Source organism: Spea bombifrons, chromosome 11, assembly GCF_027358695.1.
Source record: "Spea bombifrons isolate aSpeBom1 chromosome 11, aSpeBom1.2.pri, whole genome shotgun sequence".
Taxonomy (NCBI): Eukaryota; Metazoa; Chordata; class Amphibia; order Anura; family Pelobatidae; genus Spea; species Spea bombifrons.
The window spans coordinates 34,523,121-34,541,524 of NC_071097.1; the positions used below are offsets into that span (position 1 = coordinate 34,523,121).

The 18,404-nt window shown below is 44.8% G+C and overlaps 1 protein-coding gene across 1 annotated transcript in view; it reads left to right on the forward strand.

Moving 5' to 3' along the window:
* Positions 1–6,611: 6,611 nt before the first annotated feature.
* Positions 6,612–18,404, forward strand: part of SORCS3 (sortilin related VPS10 domain containing receptor 3) — a 213,052-nt gene continuing 201,259 nt past the window's right edge. Inside the window, exon 1 of the mRNA XM_053451030.1 lies at positions 6,612–7,272. Coding sequence (XP_053307005.1) covers positions 6,616–7,272 — 657 coding nt within the window. The 5' untranslated portion in view covers positions 6,612–6,615. The remainder of the gene's footprint in view (positions 7,273–18,404) is intronic.

Genomic DNA, 18,404 nt, shown 5'->3' on the forward strand with positions numbered 1-18,404 from the left:
TACAGTGCTGGGGGGTTATATTACTGTATACAGCACTGGGGGTTATATTACTGTATACAGCGCTGGGGGTTATATTACTGTATACAGCGCTGGGGGGTTATATTACTGTATACAGTGCTGGGGGGTTATATTACTGTATACAGCACTGGGGTTATATTACTGTATACAGTGCTGGGGGTTATATTACTGTATATACAGCGCTGGGAGTTATATTACTGTATACAGCGCTGGGGGTTATATTACTGTATACAGCGCTGGGGGTTATATTACTGTATATAGCACTGGGGGTTATATTACTGTATACAGCGCTGGGGGTTATATTACTGTATACAGCGCTGGCGGTTATATTACTGTATTATACAGCTCTAGGGGTTATGCTCAACCAGGAAAATATTTATCCCTTTGCTGTGAAGGCCCAGGCCCTGTAGATTTAGGATCTGTTCTTACTGATATGCAACACAGAAATTTCCTAAAAATGCCAAACCACCAAATCCGAGCCGCATTAATGAAAGCCAACGATCCAGATGGGGGATGAGGCCGAGCCAATTAGGGCACAAACTATAATCTACAAAGTACAAATCTACAAGGTGTGATAAAAGCCCCAAATCCTACCCCTTTCCTGCCCCCCCCATACCTTTAGCATGTATAATATAAAGAACTATAAGATATAATGTAGAGAATACGTCTCCATCTCAACCTCCCGAGCCGTCTGAAGCTCGTTATTCATCTGGAAGGATCGCTGTAATAATAATCTTTATTTCAACACAATTTGCACTTAAAAGTTAATCTGCGAAGATCAGTTGGAAGGAGATTCCGAGCAGGAAATTATCTGTGAAGACGAAGTTGTTAATAAACATTTTAAAATCCCTGACGTATTCCAGAACCAGACGGACGCTGTGAATGTGATGGTGTTATTTATGGGTTATGGTGGACACCGGTGGGATGTCTATGTTTCTACACTAAATGGACAAAAGTATTGGGACACCTGACCATTACACCAGCAGGGACTTTGATGACATCACATTCTAGATACATAGACATTAATATGCCCCCCCTTTGCAGCTCTCACGGCTTCCGCTCTTCTGGGAAGGATTTCCACAAGATTTTGGGGAGTTTCTGTGGGATTTTTGGCCGTTCATCCAGTAGAGCGTTTGTGAGGTCAGACACTGATGTTGGACGAGACGCCCGGCTCACAATCTCCGTTCCGGTTCATCCCAAATGTGTTCTTCCACCCCAAACTCATCCAACCATGTATTTACGGAGCTTGCTTTTTGCACCGCACAAATATTTTCACAAGTATTTTCACGCACTAAGAGAGATGGCATATCCAGCCGTTGGCTCCACTTATATCATCAGACGGCCCCTGGTCTTAGAGTGTCAGGGCTGCTTTGTGATCGTCCGGCCGGCCCTGACCAATATTCATCACATATCATGTTCCTGTTTTAAACCTCATCAAAAGTTACGTCATGGCAGACTCCAACGGGCATCATATTGCCTTCTTTGAATTGTGATTTTTACCGTTACTTCTTACAATTAAAAAAAACTTCCTGTACATCAAATTCTATCAGATTCTATATTTTGGCGTATATATAATAACCCGATCTTTGAAGAAAATCAAAGCTAATAGTGTGAAGAGTGTATAAGCAGCAAAATTAATTTAAAATTCATTTTTCCCATAAATGTCATGACTGTAGCTGTCCTCTAGGTGGCGGTGTGACTAGAATATTTTATGGCAGAAAACTGAAAAGAAAACCTAAATATTTCCGCAAGACATGGTAATCAATCATTTAAATCTTGATGGACTTTATAAAGAAAAAGTATGGAATAGTAAACTAGCTCCTTATAATGAAGTTTGCTTAGGAGGTGGTGGGTACGTGGAATGGTCTTCCAGTAGAAGTTATTACAATGAGGGAATATAAACATGCAGTAATTTAAATACTTCTTTTTTTTTTTTTTTATCACAGTCTGTGTTCCTGGCTGGTAGTCATTTTTTTATATTTTTTTTTCTGTAATTTAAAATAATTCAGTTGATTGGGATAAATATTTTTTTTACATTTTAATAAAAATAAAATTAAAAAAAAAGTATTTTGATTTTAACTTTAACCGGTTTTAGCGGATCAATAGAAATTAGGAACTGAAACTTCAGCGAAGGGACTGTCCTGTTTGAAACGGGGGCATCTGCTGACCCTAGGGCACCATGTGCATGCGCAGTGCTGTGGGATGACTTAACTATTTAAATACCCGGTAATTCCTTCCCGCTGTAACGCGTGATATTCCCCAGATTACACATCGTTAGTACGTTAGCTGCGACAAAGTACTTTTTTTGCCGTTATTGAAAGGAAATCTATCAAGGGACCCGTGGTTGAACTTCATCTGGAGAAATCCTGATTAAATGTGGGTATTATTAATAATGGCTGCCAGTAGAGGCTGGCCTGGGAGGCAGGGGACCAATTATCCTCCCGGAAAATGTCATTTCCCACAGTGTAGGAATGGGGGATATCTCGGCCCTTTATAAATGAATCATAATCTCAATAATAATTTATATCATCCAATGGATTGTGGTTGATGGGGATTGCGCAAGACCTGATGCAGAAGCTGATGACTTGCATGAGGTGGACCATGCTGACCGGTATACCTGTTTAAAAAAATGGAAACGTGGCGCATAACTCCCAGCTGTCCCTTCTCAGGAGGATAAGTCCCTCTTTGGGCCTTGATGCCCCTCTTTCCTCGAAGATGCCCATTCTCTTCTCCCCTAATGCCCCTCTCTCCTCCTCCTAATGCATCTCTTTCCTCCCATGTGGCCCATTTTCCTCCCTTGTGTCCCTCTTTCCTCCCCTGATGCCCCTCTTTTCTAGGAGGTCAGAGTGTTTGCTGGGTATGAGGGGATCGCAGGGTTCTACAGCCCAAAAAGCCCCGATAATGTGTATAGAAACAGCAGGAGATGGATTTTTCTCCAACTTTTTTTGCTGACTATTATATTTGGTTTTAAAAAATATATATTATTATTAATATTAATAATTATAAATAATAATAATACAAAATGTATTTTTAAAGGGCTCTTAGTTTCCCAGCAGATGGGTAAAAAAATAATAATAGTTTTTTCTGATAAGGGATACGTCTCTATCTGCCTGTCTTATCGAGAAAGGTAACTAAGTTGCAATTACAAAGCGTTCGAGTGTCAGCTTTAAAGCTCAGTGTGGTCAGCTCACCAAACATGGTCCCCGTTACTAATGGGTTAAATTGGCTGCTTTAACATCTTAATTTTGCCTGTGTTTAACCAATACCCCTATTCTTAAAGGGACAGCCCAGTGTCTCAGACAGCCTTTTAAACAAACAATGCATATTAGACAACCATGTAAAATGCATTCTTTAAACCTGGAAAAAAGAAATAAAAAATAACCACTTACCATTTGGCAGAAGCTGCAGCTCCAGAGCTGCAGCTCCTCACATCCTCTATGGTCTGATGATTTGTGTCACTGATTGGCTGCTTGAAGCAGCCAATCAATGGCAGGAAAGCGTTCTCAGTCAAATAAATGGGGGTCCTTTCGGCACGTGCCCACATGTCCCCTCAGTACATCCCCTGCGGGCACCTAGAAAGTGGTTTGGGAAAGGGGCCAATCTATAGGGAGGGATTCTATAGAATGGGGACACCATGGAAAGGGGCCAATCGTCTATCATCTGCATTAATGGCTGCTGTGTCCATTTAAGATTATCTGTCTGCAACGTCCAGCCTTGAAGCTAGGGGGAGCTGTTTGCGCACGGGCACAAATAATAACCTAATGTATCCGTAACGCTGGTAACAAAATGGTCCTGCATTATGTTCTTTGCCCACTGCTAATAGTCATTAATTATAACCGTGCGTTGGCTACTTGGTGGCAAATATTTGTTTGTTTAACCCCAAAAAAACCAATGCTTTTATATCTTAGATGTGAGGATCTTGAATCTCTCTGGCATCGTTTGTCTCCGGCGTAGAATGGGTTATTCATCTTCTCTAAAGGATTTACACTAGATGGCGAAATTCATCGCTTGCTGAGGTGCGTAAAGCGAGGGAGGACGTTCTGCAGTGGTTTCCGTGGGCCGAGGACCAGGAGGATTCGCCTTTTGCTGCTTCTAAGTGTGGGTGGGGGGTCCCCCATAATGGCAGTAATAACAGTGTGTGTGTGGGGGGGGTGTACCTGATCCAGACATAATATTATCTCTTATTACAGGTTGGTCTTGTACTCTGCAAGGACACTAATACGTTGGGGAATTAACCCTTTCTGAGTTAACTATATTAGCCCTAGTGTTCCGTGTAGGATACAGTGGTTACTTTTTATGTCAGGTTTATGAATTGAATGTTTGTAAATATCTTTTTTCTCTCAATGTCTTATTGAGTTACAAAAAGTTATCAATAGGTCACATAAAATGTCTCAAAAGTCCCCAAACCCCCCCTCTGTGGCCTTTAATGGCTGATAGAAAGCAGGGGAGGTCAAGCTCAGGGTGTGAGGCAAACCTAGATGTCTAATAATATAGCGTCTCAAAACATTCGGCATGGATTACAATTTTCAATGTGCATAATCACGTTCTGTTTAATAAATATTTGCCTAAAAGAGGAGCACAGAAAGGATACAGCCTTGGTGTAACTGTTATATGAAGGTATTGTGACACTAGGCACCCTGGTGGCAGTATAGGGAACTGCACGTAAAATACACAGCTTTTTGCACTGGCCAAATTTATCAATAAGAACAGCCCCTGGGCAATGGCCCTTCTGCCCCGCTTGCCAGCACTCCCATAATCAGAAAGCCATCAACCATGAAACACCTTTTGTTTTTTGCACTATTACAAAGAGTGTAACATGTTTTGTAAAAGGTCTGAATTGCTTGTGTTGGGGAAAAGCAAAAAAAAACAAACACCGGAGGAGCTGATCTATGAACTCTGCCAAATTCAACATTTTTAAGTAAATCCAGCTTTAGAAACATCTTTTCCTAGCACTGCTGAAAGTTCAAACCCTTCCCAGAAATAATTATTTAATTACGCGAAATGAGCTCTTATTCATAATTATTCGGGGAACCTTTAATTGTCACATGACACAAAACAGACACTAATACACTTGTAAATAAATAAATAAATAAAAGTGCAGACAGCAACATTGTAATTCTTTAGGAACAATTCGAGTGAACAAATCATAACAATGTAAAACAAGGTAAATAAGATGCTACGAGTAAGAAGCTTCGATAGACAGACATACAGACAGACAGACAGACAGACAGATAGATGATGGATAGATAGATAGATAGACAGACAGACAGACAGACAGACAGACCGACCGACCCATTGTACCCATTGTACAGCGCTATATAAAACAATAATAATAACAATAGACAGACAGATAATAGATAGACAGACAGACATATAATAGATAGATAGATAGATAGATAGATAGATAGATAGATAGATAGATAGATAGATGGATAGATAGATAGATGGATAGATAGATAGATAGATAGATAGATAGATAGATAGATAGATAGATAGATAGAGAGATAAATATGGGATTGTGGTTTTTCCTTCCAGAATGAAGCAGTTCTTCATTAACCCTTTACAGTTAGCCTATCCCTCCTTGACTACATCCAATGCATCTCCTGGCAGTATCCTGATACCTCTCTGGCAGTGAAGGGTTAAAAGCCTCTCTGTGCCACCCTCACCCCCATTTACTGAAAGGGAAGACCAGCCCTCCCAGAAAGTGCCAGTCTCCCTGAGGTCCATCTCTCTCTCCCATGCAGTCAGGCAGCTTCGAACCTCCAGCACGGAGGGGCAGACAAGCACCTGGGGGGCTGCTCTCCATGCCTGACTCCAGATGTCTGCTGCTGGGGGCTGGAGCTGCTCTTCTCCCAGTGATGACACCAGTGAGGGGGGACCTGGTACCTAAAAGATCCTGCCCACATCTCATTCAGCTGCTGCACTCACAGGATCACTTTATTCTGCTGTGTGCAGGGCTCAGTGATACAGCCTGCTGGATTTAACTCTTCACTCACTGAAACTGGAGGATTTAACTCTTCACTCACCTCATAGCCTATAGGATTGCACCTAGACTCCGGGCTACCGGGGCTGCACTCAGCCAAGGGGACTAAACTCTGGACCCACTCAGTCTGCAAGCTTGCACACTCAAACTGTGCTTGCCCCCTGAAGCTGGTGGCTGGCACACTCACCCTGCAGGCTAGCCCACTCATGCTGTAGGCTTGCACACTCACCCATGCAGACTTGCACACTCACCCTGTAGGCTTGAACACTCACCCCGTAGGCTTGCACACTCACTCAGGCTGCCAGAGCTGCGTGGGAGATGCTGTGAGCTGATGAGAACCTGCGCTGGGGTGGCTGAGGAGGCTCTGTCTGGATCCATGGTTCTCCAGGAGATCACACGTTCCAAGTGAAACGCTCTGAGTTTGCATGGTGGGCTCCTAACATTTGGCTTCAGTTCAGGTCCTCCCCATGTGGGGGCTCACTTGATCACATCGTGGAACCTTGAGCACTTTAACCGAAAAGCTCTCCTTTTCTTAATAAACAAAAAGGATCCAGCAGCAGATGAGACTGTAGAGGAGGCAGGGAGTCTGTGCAGAGGAGACAACATCCAACCCAATGATGGAGAGGAGATTAGGAGGCATCTCAGCCAGGGTGCTGGGGCTTTTCTGGGTCTGTCTTCTGCTCTGGACTCCCACCGGCGGGGACATCACTTGTAGACACTGTCACGCCCGGATTCGGCAGATAGAACGCGGAGTAACGCAGCCCCCGAGTGGGGTGGATCAGCGGAGGATTGCAAGAGAAGTTCTTCCGAACTCAAGTGGGGGTGAGGAGGATGAAGATGAGGAGGATGCCCAGCAGCCCAGTGTCTTAAAGAAGCATATTCATGGTGGCCATGAGCCAAGAAGAGGGTTTAGCAGCTGGGAGACACCTGCAAACCCCACCAACAGAGATGGCAATGTTAGGAGGGTCCACAAGCCAAATTCCGGACCAAGGGGACACAGAGCTCCACAAAAAGTAAGCAGAGTGAAAAGGGAGCAGGATGGAGTGAGGGGCAAGGAGATAATGCTACCTTCCGACCCCAGCCAGGAAGACCCTTACCCAGTGGATGGGCAGAAGGTCAAAAGGTCTGAACTCAAAGGGTCCAGAGAAGAAGGGAGGTTTACCAGAGCCAGATCAGAGGAACTCAGACTCAGCAGCACCAGCTTCCCCCTGACTGGGGACTCAGCACACAACCAGGCTATGGTCCACTGGACTGGTGGGGACAACAGCAGTGTGAGTATTCCCTTGTGCACTGTTATTTGAGTGTGAGCGCACGCTTGTGCAGTGTTAGCTGAGTTTAAGGTCACCCTTCTGATGAGTTCTCCCATGTCTGCTGAGTGCAGTTGCGGGGTTACCCCTTGGGAATAAGGACTAGGTACAAAAGTACAGCCTCACGACTCTATGAATTTCACGCCTAGGGTTATATTATGCATTTAATGTGTTTTTCCTGTGATTCTAGAATGCTGCCGGTACCATGTTTATGACAAGCAGCATGTTAAACACCAGTATCTATTCTGGGGATCCCATTAAAGTTTTATAGGTCTGCGCTATCAGAGATGAGATGGGTATATTTAAATATAACCAGCCCTAGTCCTGCTCATGGACACAATGCCTGGGGAACCAGAGTAAATGAGCAGAATTTCTTTAACCCATGATATGCAAGACTGCTGTGTACCTTTCAGGGCCTGAATGGGTTACATTTGCAAATGCCCCTGGGCCACTTTCATTCTATACATCATGTTGGCCATTTCATGTCATATATTACAGGCCATCAGGCTCCAATGGACATTATCCAGTATAGGAATGTGATCTGACTGCTGATTCAGTACCATTACGGAATGGCTGATTTATGGTTAACTAAGGATCCTGCCATCTCAAGACAAACTATAGACTAATGTCTATTTGGCCAGTGCCAAACCTTCTCAGCTGGCCGCCCCGGCCAGGCTTGGACTACTGATAGTCAGCTCTGCTGTATATAGGCTTGGGAAGCAGAATAAGAATTGTAATATTATCAACCATCATGCACAATGCTGGGAAGATACAAACTATAGTAAAGCAAGATGTTCTTGGCAAAGAAGCTTACAATCTATTTATAGAGAGATAAGCGTATGGAATAATTTTCCCACAATCGGTTCAAATAGTTAAATAAATAAAACACTTATGCTGATAGGTGATATGCTCATAAGATGAGAAATACTTTTTGTGTGCGTTTCACTATTAACTCATTGGGGATTGTTGCTACAAACTATCAGGCAATACATTTGTACTTGCCAGTACTTGCCAGTTAAAGCCCCCTGGATGGCAGAGGACATGGTGGGGTTGATATGGTTGGTGGGCACTAGGTGGCGCCCTTGATATCTTTTCCAAACAAACAGCAGCCTGTGTCTGAGCAGCTGAGCTGTAAATCTTCCCTGGGTATTTATGTGGGGTGATGGAACTTGTGATAGCAAATAGAATGAATACATTTCCCCGTCTATTATCACACAGACAGTCTAAATATACTATATACTATATATTGTACATCGTTTGCAGTTTGACTCATTCACTGCCAGACAGTGGCAGATTTTAGTTCCTAGATTTTGTTTTTTTTAGATAATGTGTAGAAGAAATGGTTAAAGTTGGACTTGCTTGTTTTGCTTGAACCTCCTGCCCCGTGTTTATGTGTAAAGTCTCGGTATACGGTATGGCATTGCTTCCGCAGAGGTTGTTCCGTGTAGCAGTGACATTATTGACACTTCAGATTTGAGGAGTTGAGAAGCGCCCATTATTTTTTGGATGGTGGGACCGCAACCTATAGAAATGTCCATAAAACTCATTAGGTCAGACATCATGATGTAAGCTTTCTGAGTCTTTTTACCCTTTATTATATAATTTGAAAGCAGACGGTGGTCTGATTTGGTGTCTTTTGTCAGATCTCTATTTTCTCTGTATCAAAATTGAACCTCTTTTATTTGCCCTCCTTCACAGCCTATTTGATTCTCTCCCCCTCCTCTATTATCGTGTCTCTTTTTTCACGTTTTCCTTGTATATTTTGGCCAGTTTCTCCATAATTTAGCCGGTTCCTTCCGCTTCATCAGGTTCCTACCTACTACACGGACCTTTATTGTCACCACAATTTGGCCGATGCGCTCACATCATTTAATGGCGAGGTCTACTCTTGGCAAATGATGTCATGATCTAAAAGTTTTCAATAAACAATGTAATGATCAGCAAATTCGCTCAACATAGCTTGAGCTTTTGAAGGTGGAAACACTCTTGACTCCATACGTCTAGTTACCCCAGAAGTAGCATTCTGTGGAAAGTAGTTAAAACTGAGTATTTCCCTCGGTGTTGCATGGGCCATGACATCACAAGCAATCACATGACAAAACCATTATGAAACACATGATGCCATGGAATCTCCAGGAGAAAAATGCCTGTATCTAATACATGTAAGAGTACAAGTAGTCCTCTCTGTGGTCATTTGACCCGCTCGGTGAGGAGCACTAGTAGTAGGTGTGTAGAAAATGGTAAGTATCTCCTCAATTAAGCTTCTTACTTTACTTAAATTACTTTAGAGATGGACCAACCTTCAAGAACCACCTACAGCATGGTCAGCCCCAAGATTAACAAGGTTCACACTCCAGTGTCTAACGAAGATCAACTTAGGGCAGGTGGTGCCACCATGTTTGAATACATTGCCAACTAGTTTCAGTTGGGGTTCACCCATCTCTCGCCAAATAGTTGAATTGAGGCTCTCGTGGACGTTGCTGAATTCTGGTGAGACGTTTAACTTAAGTGGTAAACTTGAGGACCAACTTAAGCAATGAACGAGTCGAACCTAGAAGTTTCTCACTTGGGTTGGAACCTTAAGATCAGTCATAAAGTTGAGCACCAAGTAAATAATTAGCAAGTCGACCCCAGAACCTAGAGGATTATCAGTCAGCTGACTGAAGGGTCGCACATGGGTATGAAACGTCAGGGCCATGGACAGCAAAACAGGACATTCCAAACAGAATCTCCTCCATCTGTGATCTTAATACAACTACCATAGCAGTACTTTTATGGTGGGTCCATTTTCACCTTGTGTGACGGAAGGGACAGGTTCCTGTAACATTGGAGAGAGTTCAGAGGACGGATACAAACATGGTAAGCGGTTTGCAGGATACAAAGTATCAGGAAAGACTGAGGGATCTCAATATGTCCGGCTTGGAGGAGAGAGGGGGTGGGGTGGGATAGAAACATTTAAATACATAAAGAGATTTAACAAAGAACAGGAGGGACGTTTACAACAAGAGACCAGAATCTAACACTAGAGGGTCAGAGGCTTAGATGGAATGTAAGGAAGTTCTACTTTACAGACAGGGTGGTAGATAAATGGAACATCCTCCCAGCAGAAGTGGTAGAGGCTAAAACCTAAGCATGTATGGGATAGACACAAAGCTATCCTAGATAGGGGACCAGCTGCGGAGCAATTAGGAGAAAGGGCAGACTAGATGGGGCGAATGGTTCTTATGGTTCTTATCTGCCATTCTATGTTGACTGACATATAAACGTTTAAACCAGGGATACGGGTGATGCCGAGCACCAATGGGGAGAAACGACGTCTAATACATTTACCGCACGTCAAACTTGCCTTTCATCTCTTAATATTACCTCTAATGTGTTTTCTCTATAGAATAATACGTTTATTTTAAGGGAAAATAGGTATAATTTAGACATCTCTGTGGTGGCCCCTCGTTAGAATGATTCATACGTGATGTCACCTCTGATGTTTCATCAAACAATCAGGAAATAATTCCGGTTACAAGGCAGGGATTGCTGCGGCTGGGCGAAGCGCTGATCCCACCGGCTGATCCCACCCGCCGATCCCATGCGCCGTTCCGGAACCGATTGGCGTTTGGCGTTACTTAAAGATCCCGATCTATTTTTATGATCTGCGTTTCTAGGAAATACTTGCTTGCCTCAGATCTGGAGAGAGGGAATCGATACGACGATGCGGATCCAAACGCGGCTTCCGACCAGAGATATATATATATACTGGACGTGGGTTATGGGATCTGCCTCTGGAAAAGCCACAATCTCCTACTGTTCCAGAAACGCAACTCTCATCACTCTGGAAACGCGCTGCTGTGGAGAAAATGCCATTGCGCGCGAAAAACAGCGTTAAAGTCTTCTAAGGGGCTTTATCTGAAGTGTCTGCGAACGCCGTCGAGAGCTGTTTTCATGTCTGATTTGGGTTTCTTTTAGCAAAATGGATACAGATGCCTGGAATCTCGAGCCAGAAACAACACCCTTGGAACACATTGTTACTCCGAGTGTTAGCACAAGTGTTGTTAGAGGAAGTCGCCGCTGAGAGATTCCTCCCTCCTTACACATCGTGTGTTGATTGCCTGCTGAGCAACTCGGTTAACCAAGGGGTTAAAAAGGGAGCAGTCGGCTTCAATGGTGCATGCTGTTTGGGAGAAGTTACATAGCAATGACCAGTCTGTGGCAATGGCCGACCTCCCAAGTGTCCCTGCTAAAGGCCTGCTTCTAAGAAGCAAACCGCGGTGTCCCTTTTTCCACCCTAAATGTCCCTCTCTCAGACCCCAAATCCCTGTCTTTCCTCCCCTGATTCCCCTCTTTCCTCCCCTGATCCCCCTCTTTCCTGGAACGTTTGCTGGGTATGAGGGGATCGCAGGGTTCTACGGCCCTAAAAGCCCCGATAATGTGTATAGAAACAGCAGGAAACGGCTTTATAAATTAAACGGGGTAAACAAACCCCATCATTCTTCTTCTAAATGCCCCCCTCAGTTACACAAATACCCAGCAATAGGGCACAAAATCCATTATAAAAAGAATTACTAAACACCCGCTCCAACCACACCCCCGTAAAACCAAGGTGCCCCCCTGTTGGATGGTTTGAGACCAGGTGATTTCTTCTATTGGAACGAAATGAGCATCTGATGACCATCAATGCCATAGCGCGCCGCGCAGCGTGATGCGCACCCAACGGCCATACTCCGGGTCAACACCCAAATCCTCCATGTGGTGGGGTCCTGGCACGCCCCATTCCCACCCATTTACCTTTTAAATTAGGGTGTGTCCAGCGACATCAGCGGGAATGCCCATTGATGTCAGCAGGACCCCCCACCGACGTCAGTTCCCAGTCATGCCAGTGGCTTCTCCTGGGGGAGGTCAAGAAACATCCGCTGGGGAGAAAACCCAGCTAAACTCCTACGTGGGGTTTCTCATGGTCCGCTCAAAATGTACGGCCGCTATGATACTTTCTGCCCAGGGCCCACCACAGCGGCCCTGGCTGCCAGCGGCAGATGGGGCACAAAGATCTCCACGCCGACAGGGATAGGCAAAGTGTCGGTGGCAAGGATTGTGAAGGTCCATAGAACATCATTAAACTGCCCACCGCAGACCCCGGTAAACGTCCACCATGAGCCCCTGATCCCGGAGACGTTCTTCGTGACGGCGTGCGAGGGGACACTAGAGGGAGTATTATAACCTCCTGACGACGAGTCACTACGTCTATATATGATTATCGTACGCAGCCGTTTAGGAGATAGATCCCAGCAGTTGCAATCTACCCGGAGGAGTAACGCGATTAACCCTTTCCCCCCTGACAGTAGATTGCATTAGGCATTAAGTCTAACAATAGCTCGGCCTGAATCCATTTTTATTCTGTGTCCGGGGGTCACGAGAGAATTCCTTCATATTCATTACTATGAGTTACGGCACAAACCTCGCCAGCATCTTTAACTCATATAATCTCTCACCGCAGACGCTAAATATTTAATATCGATGTTCCACTTCATCCACACGCAAACTGGCGAACCGTCCCCGAGGAGGTCAAATGGATGCGAGTGAATCGGAGATGTCATTATCTAGAAATAATGTTAAAATCGCCGGAGAATGCAGCGCATGGCGATCATATTCACTAGACTGGGGGGTTGCAGGGGAGCTGCAGTTTGAACACTCGGGTTTAAATGAACTTTATGAAGGACTGACTTCAGTGAGATTATCCAGTGCGGAGCTGGCCCTGTGCTGTATACAGTAATATAACCCCCCAGCGCTGTATACAGTAATATAACCCCCCCCAGCGCTGTATACAGTAATATAATCCCCCAGCGCTGTATACAGTAATATAACCCCCAGCGCTGTATACAGTAATATAACCCCCAGCGCTGTATACAGTAATATAATCCCCCAGCGCTGTATACAGTAATATAATCCCCCAGCGCTGTATACAGTAATATAACCCCCAGCGCTGTATACAGTAATATAACCCCCAGCGCTGTATACAGTAATAACCCCCAGCGCTGTATACAGTAATATAATCCCCCAGCGCTGTATACAGTAATATAACCCCCAGCGCTGTATACAGTAATAACCCCCAGCGCTGTATACAGTAATATAACCCCCAGCGCTGTATACAGTAATAACCCCCCCAGCACTGTATACAGTAATAACCCCCCCAGCACTGTATACAGTAATAACCCCCCCAGCACTGTATACAGTAATATAACCCCCCAGCGCTGTATACAGTAATAACCCCCAGCGCTGTATACAGTAATATAACCCCCAGCGCTGTATACAGTAATATAACCCCCTAGCACTGTATACAGTAATATAACCCCCAGCGCTGTATACAGTAATATAACCCCCAGCACTGTATACAGTAATATAACCCCCAGCGCTGTATACAGTAATAACCCCCAGCGCTGTATACAGTAATATAACCCCCAGCGCTGTATACAGTAATAACTCCCCCAGCGCTGTATACAGTAATAACTCCCCCAGCGCTGTATACAGTAATATAACCCACAGCGCTGTACACAGTAATATAACCCCCCCAGCGCTGTATACAGTAATATAACCCCCAGCACTGTATACAGTAATAACCCCCAGCCCTGTATACAGTAATATAACCCCCCAGCGCTGTATACAGTAATATAACCCCCAGTTCTGTATACAGTAATATAACCCCCAGCGCTGTATACAGTAATAACCCCCAGCGCTGTATACAGTAATATAACCCCCAGCGCTGTATACAGTAATATAACCCCCAGCGCTGTATACAGTAATATAACCCCCAGCACTGTATACAGTAATATAACCCCCAGTGCTGTATACAGCAATATAACCCCCCAGCGCTGTATACACTAATAACCCCCAGTGCTGTATACAGTAATATAACCCCCAGCGCTGTATACAGTAATATAACCCCCCAGCGCTGTATACAGTAATATACAGTTGAACTGCCCCGCCTCCAGTCCCGTCCCTCAAACCTCTGACCACGCCCCTCAATGAAGATAAAAAAGTTGGGAATTCCAAAAAAATCACCAAAAAGTCGAGAGCCCGATGATTCTCTGGTTGATTCTTTGGTGGATTTTTTGGTTAAAGGGCTCCCGGGGGGGGGGGTTCGGGGGGGATTGAGATTGAGATTCTAAACTCCTCTTTCACTAAAAGCGCTCGAATTTTCCAGTAGAAAACCAATTAAATTTGGTAAATCAACCTGTTTTGGTTCAACTACAATAATCCTCGTAAACTCATTTCTAAGAAGTGATTGATTTTAATTTTCCGCCCCGCGGTTTGAGTCTTTCGGACGCCGGCTCCACGCATCCATTATCTGGATCCCGGTTGGTAGTTTGAATGTTCTCTTAGACTTGGACAGACAGCCATGTTTTATAAACAGGGGTTACCATGACGACGGCGGTTTTAATTTAAAATCTCAAACGCATCATTGGAGGTAGTCAGGACTTTTAATGGCCAAAACACGTCGTTTTTTTCCCCCGTAAACATTTGTATCCGGGTCCCTCGGAACGTCACGGGCGACTCCGCGCGGATATTAAGAGACTTAGGAGCCGACGGGATGTCAGCGCATGCGAGGACGCGCAGGAAGAAGTATTACCGCGGGACAGTCTATAAAACTCCAAAAAGAAACAAAGAATGGGTTTTATTTCTCTGCCCTATAAAAATTACCGTAAATGTTGAGTGCCAGCAGCCTCTCTGGGACTAGAGGTCCGAGGAGCGATCTTCACCTAAGGCCGAAAAGTCCACCTAATTGGTTAAAAGGACAATAAAGGAGTTCCAACCGACGGATATTATCGAGTCCGTAATAGTGAATTTTATTTTTTTACAAAAAAATGTAAAATTAGAATTTTTTTTATTATTATTTATTTATTTACCATTTATTCCCGGGACTTTCGCAGTTTTATTTAATATTTAATTTGAATAGGGAGGAAAAACGTTACAACAAGAGACCGGAATCTAACACTAGAGGGTCAGCGGCTGAGATGGAATGAAGTTGAACTTTAAGGATAGTAGATAAGTGGAACAGCCTCCTAGCAGAAGTGGTAGAGGCTAATGTAGTAAAAGGGATTTAAATATGCATGGGATTGGCATACGGCTCCTGAATATAAGACGAGACCAACGACTGAGTAAGACCTGAGCAGACTAGACGGGTCTGACCGTTTTTTTATATCTGTCTATGGCAATAAACTGATTTTAAACCACATGACAATTAATAATTCCCTGAAAAATTCTGACCGAATCTAAACTTATATAAACATTGTATAAACATATCCAGGAATCTTTGGCACCGGCTACCCAGAGCCTATCCTACCCGCTAACGTCAATTTGGCATGTTAACTATTTGATACTGTGAGAGCTCCATGCTTCCTCGTGGCAGCTTCTCTGCGATATATTCCTCTACAATTTCGTGTCATTTTCATGCATTTTAGATCTGTCATTGAGCGGTGATCTCTCTGAATTAGCGCATTAAACTTTTCTTTTTGAGTAATTTGCAATTTTTTTTTTTACACTATGTATTAACATCTCATTATTGCATTAATAATTATTAACCAAACTTATCTTACTATTGTAATGATTTAGAATAATTAATTTTTCTATCAACTCGAATTATATATATATAAAATGGGGGTAGTAGAAGTATTATTACACACTCATCTACAGACACCAGACAAGCCAGAAGGCTTGTTTTTTTCCTCAGAAATCTCATGGTGCTGCCACAACCACAAGGGATTCTGGGTAGGCGCATGTAAATAAGGCTAACAATGCTCACCTTTTGCCTCTATATCCACTTTATACATGGATCCCGTGAAAGAAAAACAAGCCCTCTGGTCTCTGTAGATGAGTGTTTAATAATAATTTGAAATTATTCTAGCCTTGGTGCCCGAATAATTATAATTTTAATAAAGACAGGAGGCGAGTATTTTGCATATCTTCCTTTACTCTCACCAACAGCAGCAAAGAAAGAGTTAATAACACAAGTGAAAACAACCAATAGAAACAGTACATAGGTGGTATATAAACTCCTTAACTATCTTCCTCTTCCTCTTTCGTCCGCTGTGAACCGGAACTGAAGAACGCAGCAAACCATCTAGCAACGTAAAACCGAACCCAACACTCAGAACAGGGGCTCGAACTGGAACCAAAGTCAAGAGCAAGGCGACAATGCACTCCAACTGGGAAACAGAACCGCTATGACACGGAGATGGTATCAAGCTGAAACAAAGAGAGAGAGACATAACAGAACCAAATTCTTCACAAACATGGTAAAACACAGTAGAACGAGGATCACTGACAGTCATCACAAATCATCAAATGCAACGGAGCAGACAAAACCCCAAGAAAACACAAAACGAATTCAAACCAGGCTTACTTACCCAGAGTGTACACCTAACCATCGGGAGGGTAGGGAGAGAAAATACTCGCCTCCTGTCTTTATTAAAATTATAATTATTCGGGCACCAAGGCTAGAATAATTTCAAATTTTAAGGCAAGACAGGAGGCTTCGTATTTTGCATTTTTAACGCCGGAAACCAACGCCATTGCCCCTGAAGAAACCAGGCGGAAATATGCCCGAAAGGTGGCGGCACGGGACCAATCCGCCGCTCGCAGAAAAGCCACTAAAGCTCCACCAGCCCGAAGGGCACAGGAGGCCGCAGCCCCCCTGACGGAAAGAGCACCGATGCTCCTGTAGGAGAAGAAAAACAGCCTTGAAAGGTTTCACAAAGGAGAGGAGTTGAGATGTCAAAACCGGACGTATCGACGTCGTGCGTGACAGATAAGTCCTGACACACCCGGCGACACATTTTTGGGTTGTCTAGAAAAAAGGGATAGGATACAGACGAGAACAACTCAGGGGAGAATAGAGACAGCATGAGCATCCAAAGCGCTAACATCTAAAACCCTACGAAAGCATAAGAGACACAACAGAAGGGTAAGTTTCGCCGACAACTGTTGGAGGGAGAGTGAATCGTTGTCTGGCCATCCCGAATGGAAAACTAACACGACAGCTACTTCCCACAGAGAACCGTAGCACGGCGCCGAAGGACGGGATAAATGAATACCACGCAAAAGGTGGCAGACTAAGGGAGCCAAGGGGATCCATGTGCCGTCCCAAACTCCAAGGAGCCCAGCCTCGCCAAGCTGTCCGGTACGACATACCGGTACCTGGAGCCCAAGATTTGCGGAGCAAGGACTGAGCCGCCTCCAATAGGCCCGAGACCGTTCGGGGTCCCCTGAAATCGTCCATACGATCAGGAGGAGATGTCTTTCCAGGATGAGCGCATGAACCTGGACCTCCGGGCCCGTCAGGGGATAGTACAGAGATGGGATCTACAGAGGATCCTGGGCAGATAACTGCAGCAGGGCTGGAAACCACGGCTGAGCATGCCACGGGGGGGGTCACCAGAACCAAAGGCCCCCCGTCCCAACACAGGTGATGGATGACCCTCGAAATGACCGTCTGGGGATTCGTCCTGGATGCAAATAGGTCCAGGTGCAAGACCCGACCGAGAAGTCTCCAGTCGCTCGCATCCCGCCAGTGTCTGGAGAACCCGTCCGCCAAGAGAACCTCGGCGCCCGGGAGGTATCCTGCCGGCAAAGTATGTTGCACGCAAGGCAAAAGTCGAAAACATCCTTTGTTACCTCTGAGGTACTTGGACCGAGAACCCCCTAAGCGGTTGATATATCGAACCGCCGACATGCTGTCTAAGAAGCCTAAGAAGAGAAAGCGGCTTGGGACTAGTTCGGATTTGAGAGAATGGACTAGAAACCCGAGTTGGTGAAGGGTCTGCACCACGAAATCGGTCTGGGCGAGCAGGGTCTCCTGATACACCTGATACCCCTGGACCTGAAGAGAGCCATGACCGGCTTCAGGAGCATTGTAAGGCACCAAGGGGCTGAACTTAGGCCGAAGGGAAGGGCCTTTAACTGCCATACCTGCCTGCCCCAGCGAAACTGAAGAAATCGCCCGGAATCTGGGTGAATTGGGACGGAGAGAAAGCGTCCGAGAGGTCTAACCATGTAAAGCAATCGCCTTCCAACCTAAGGTCTCCGAAGAGACGGATCCCTTCCATTTTGAA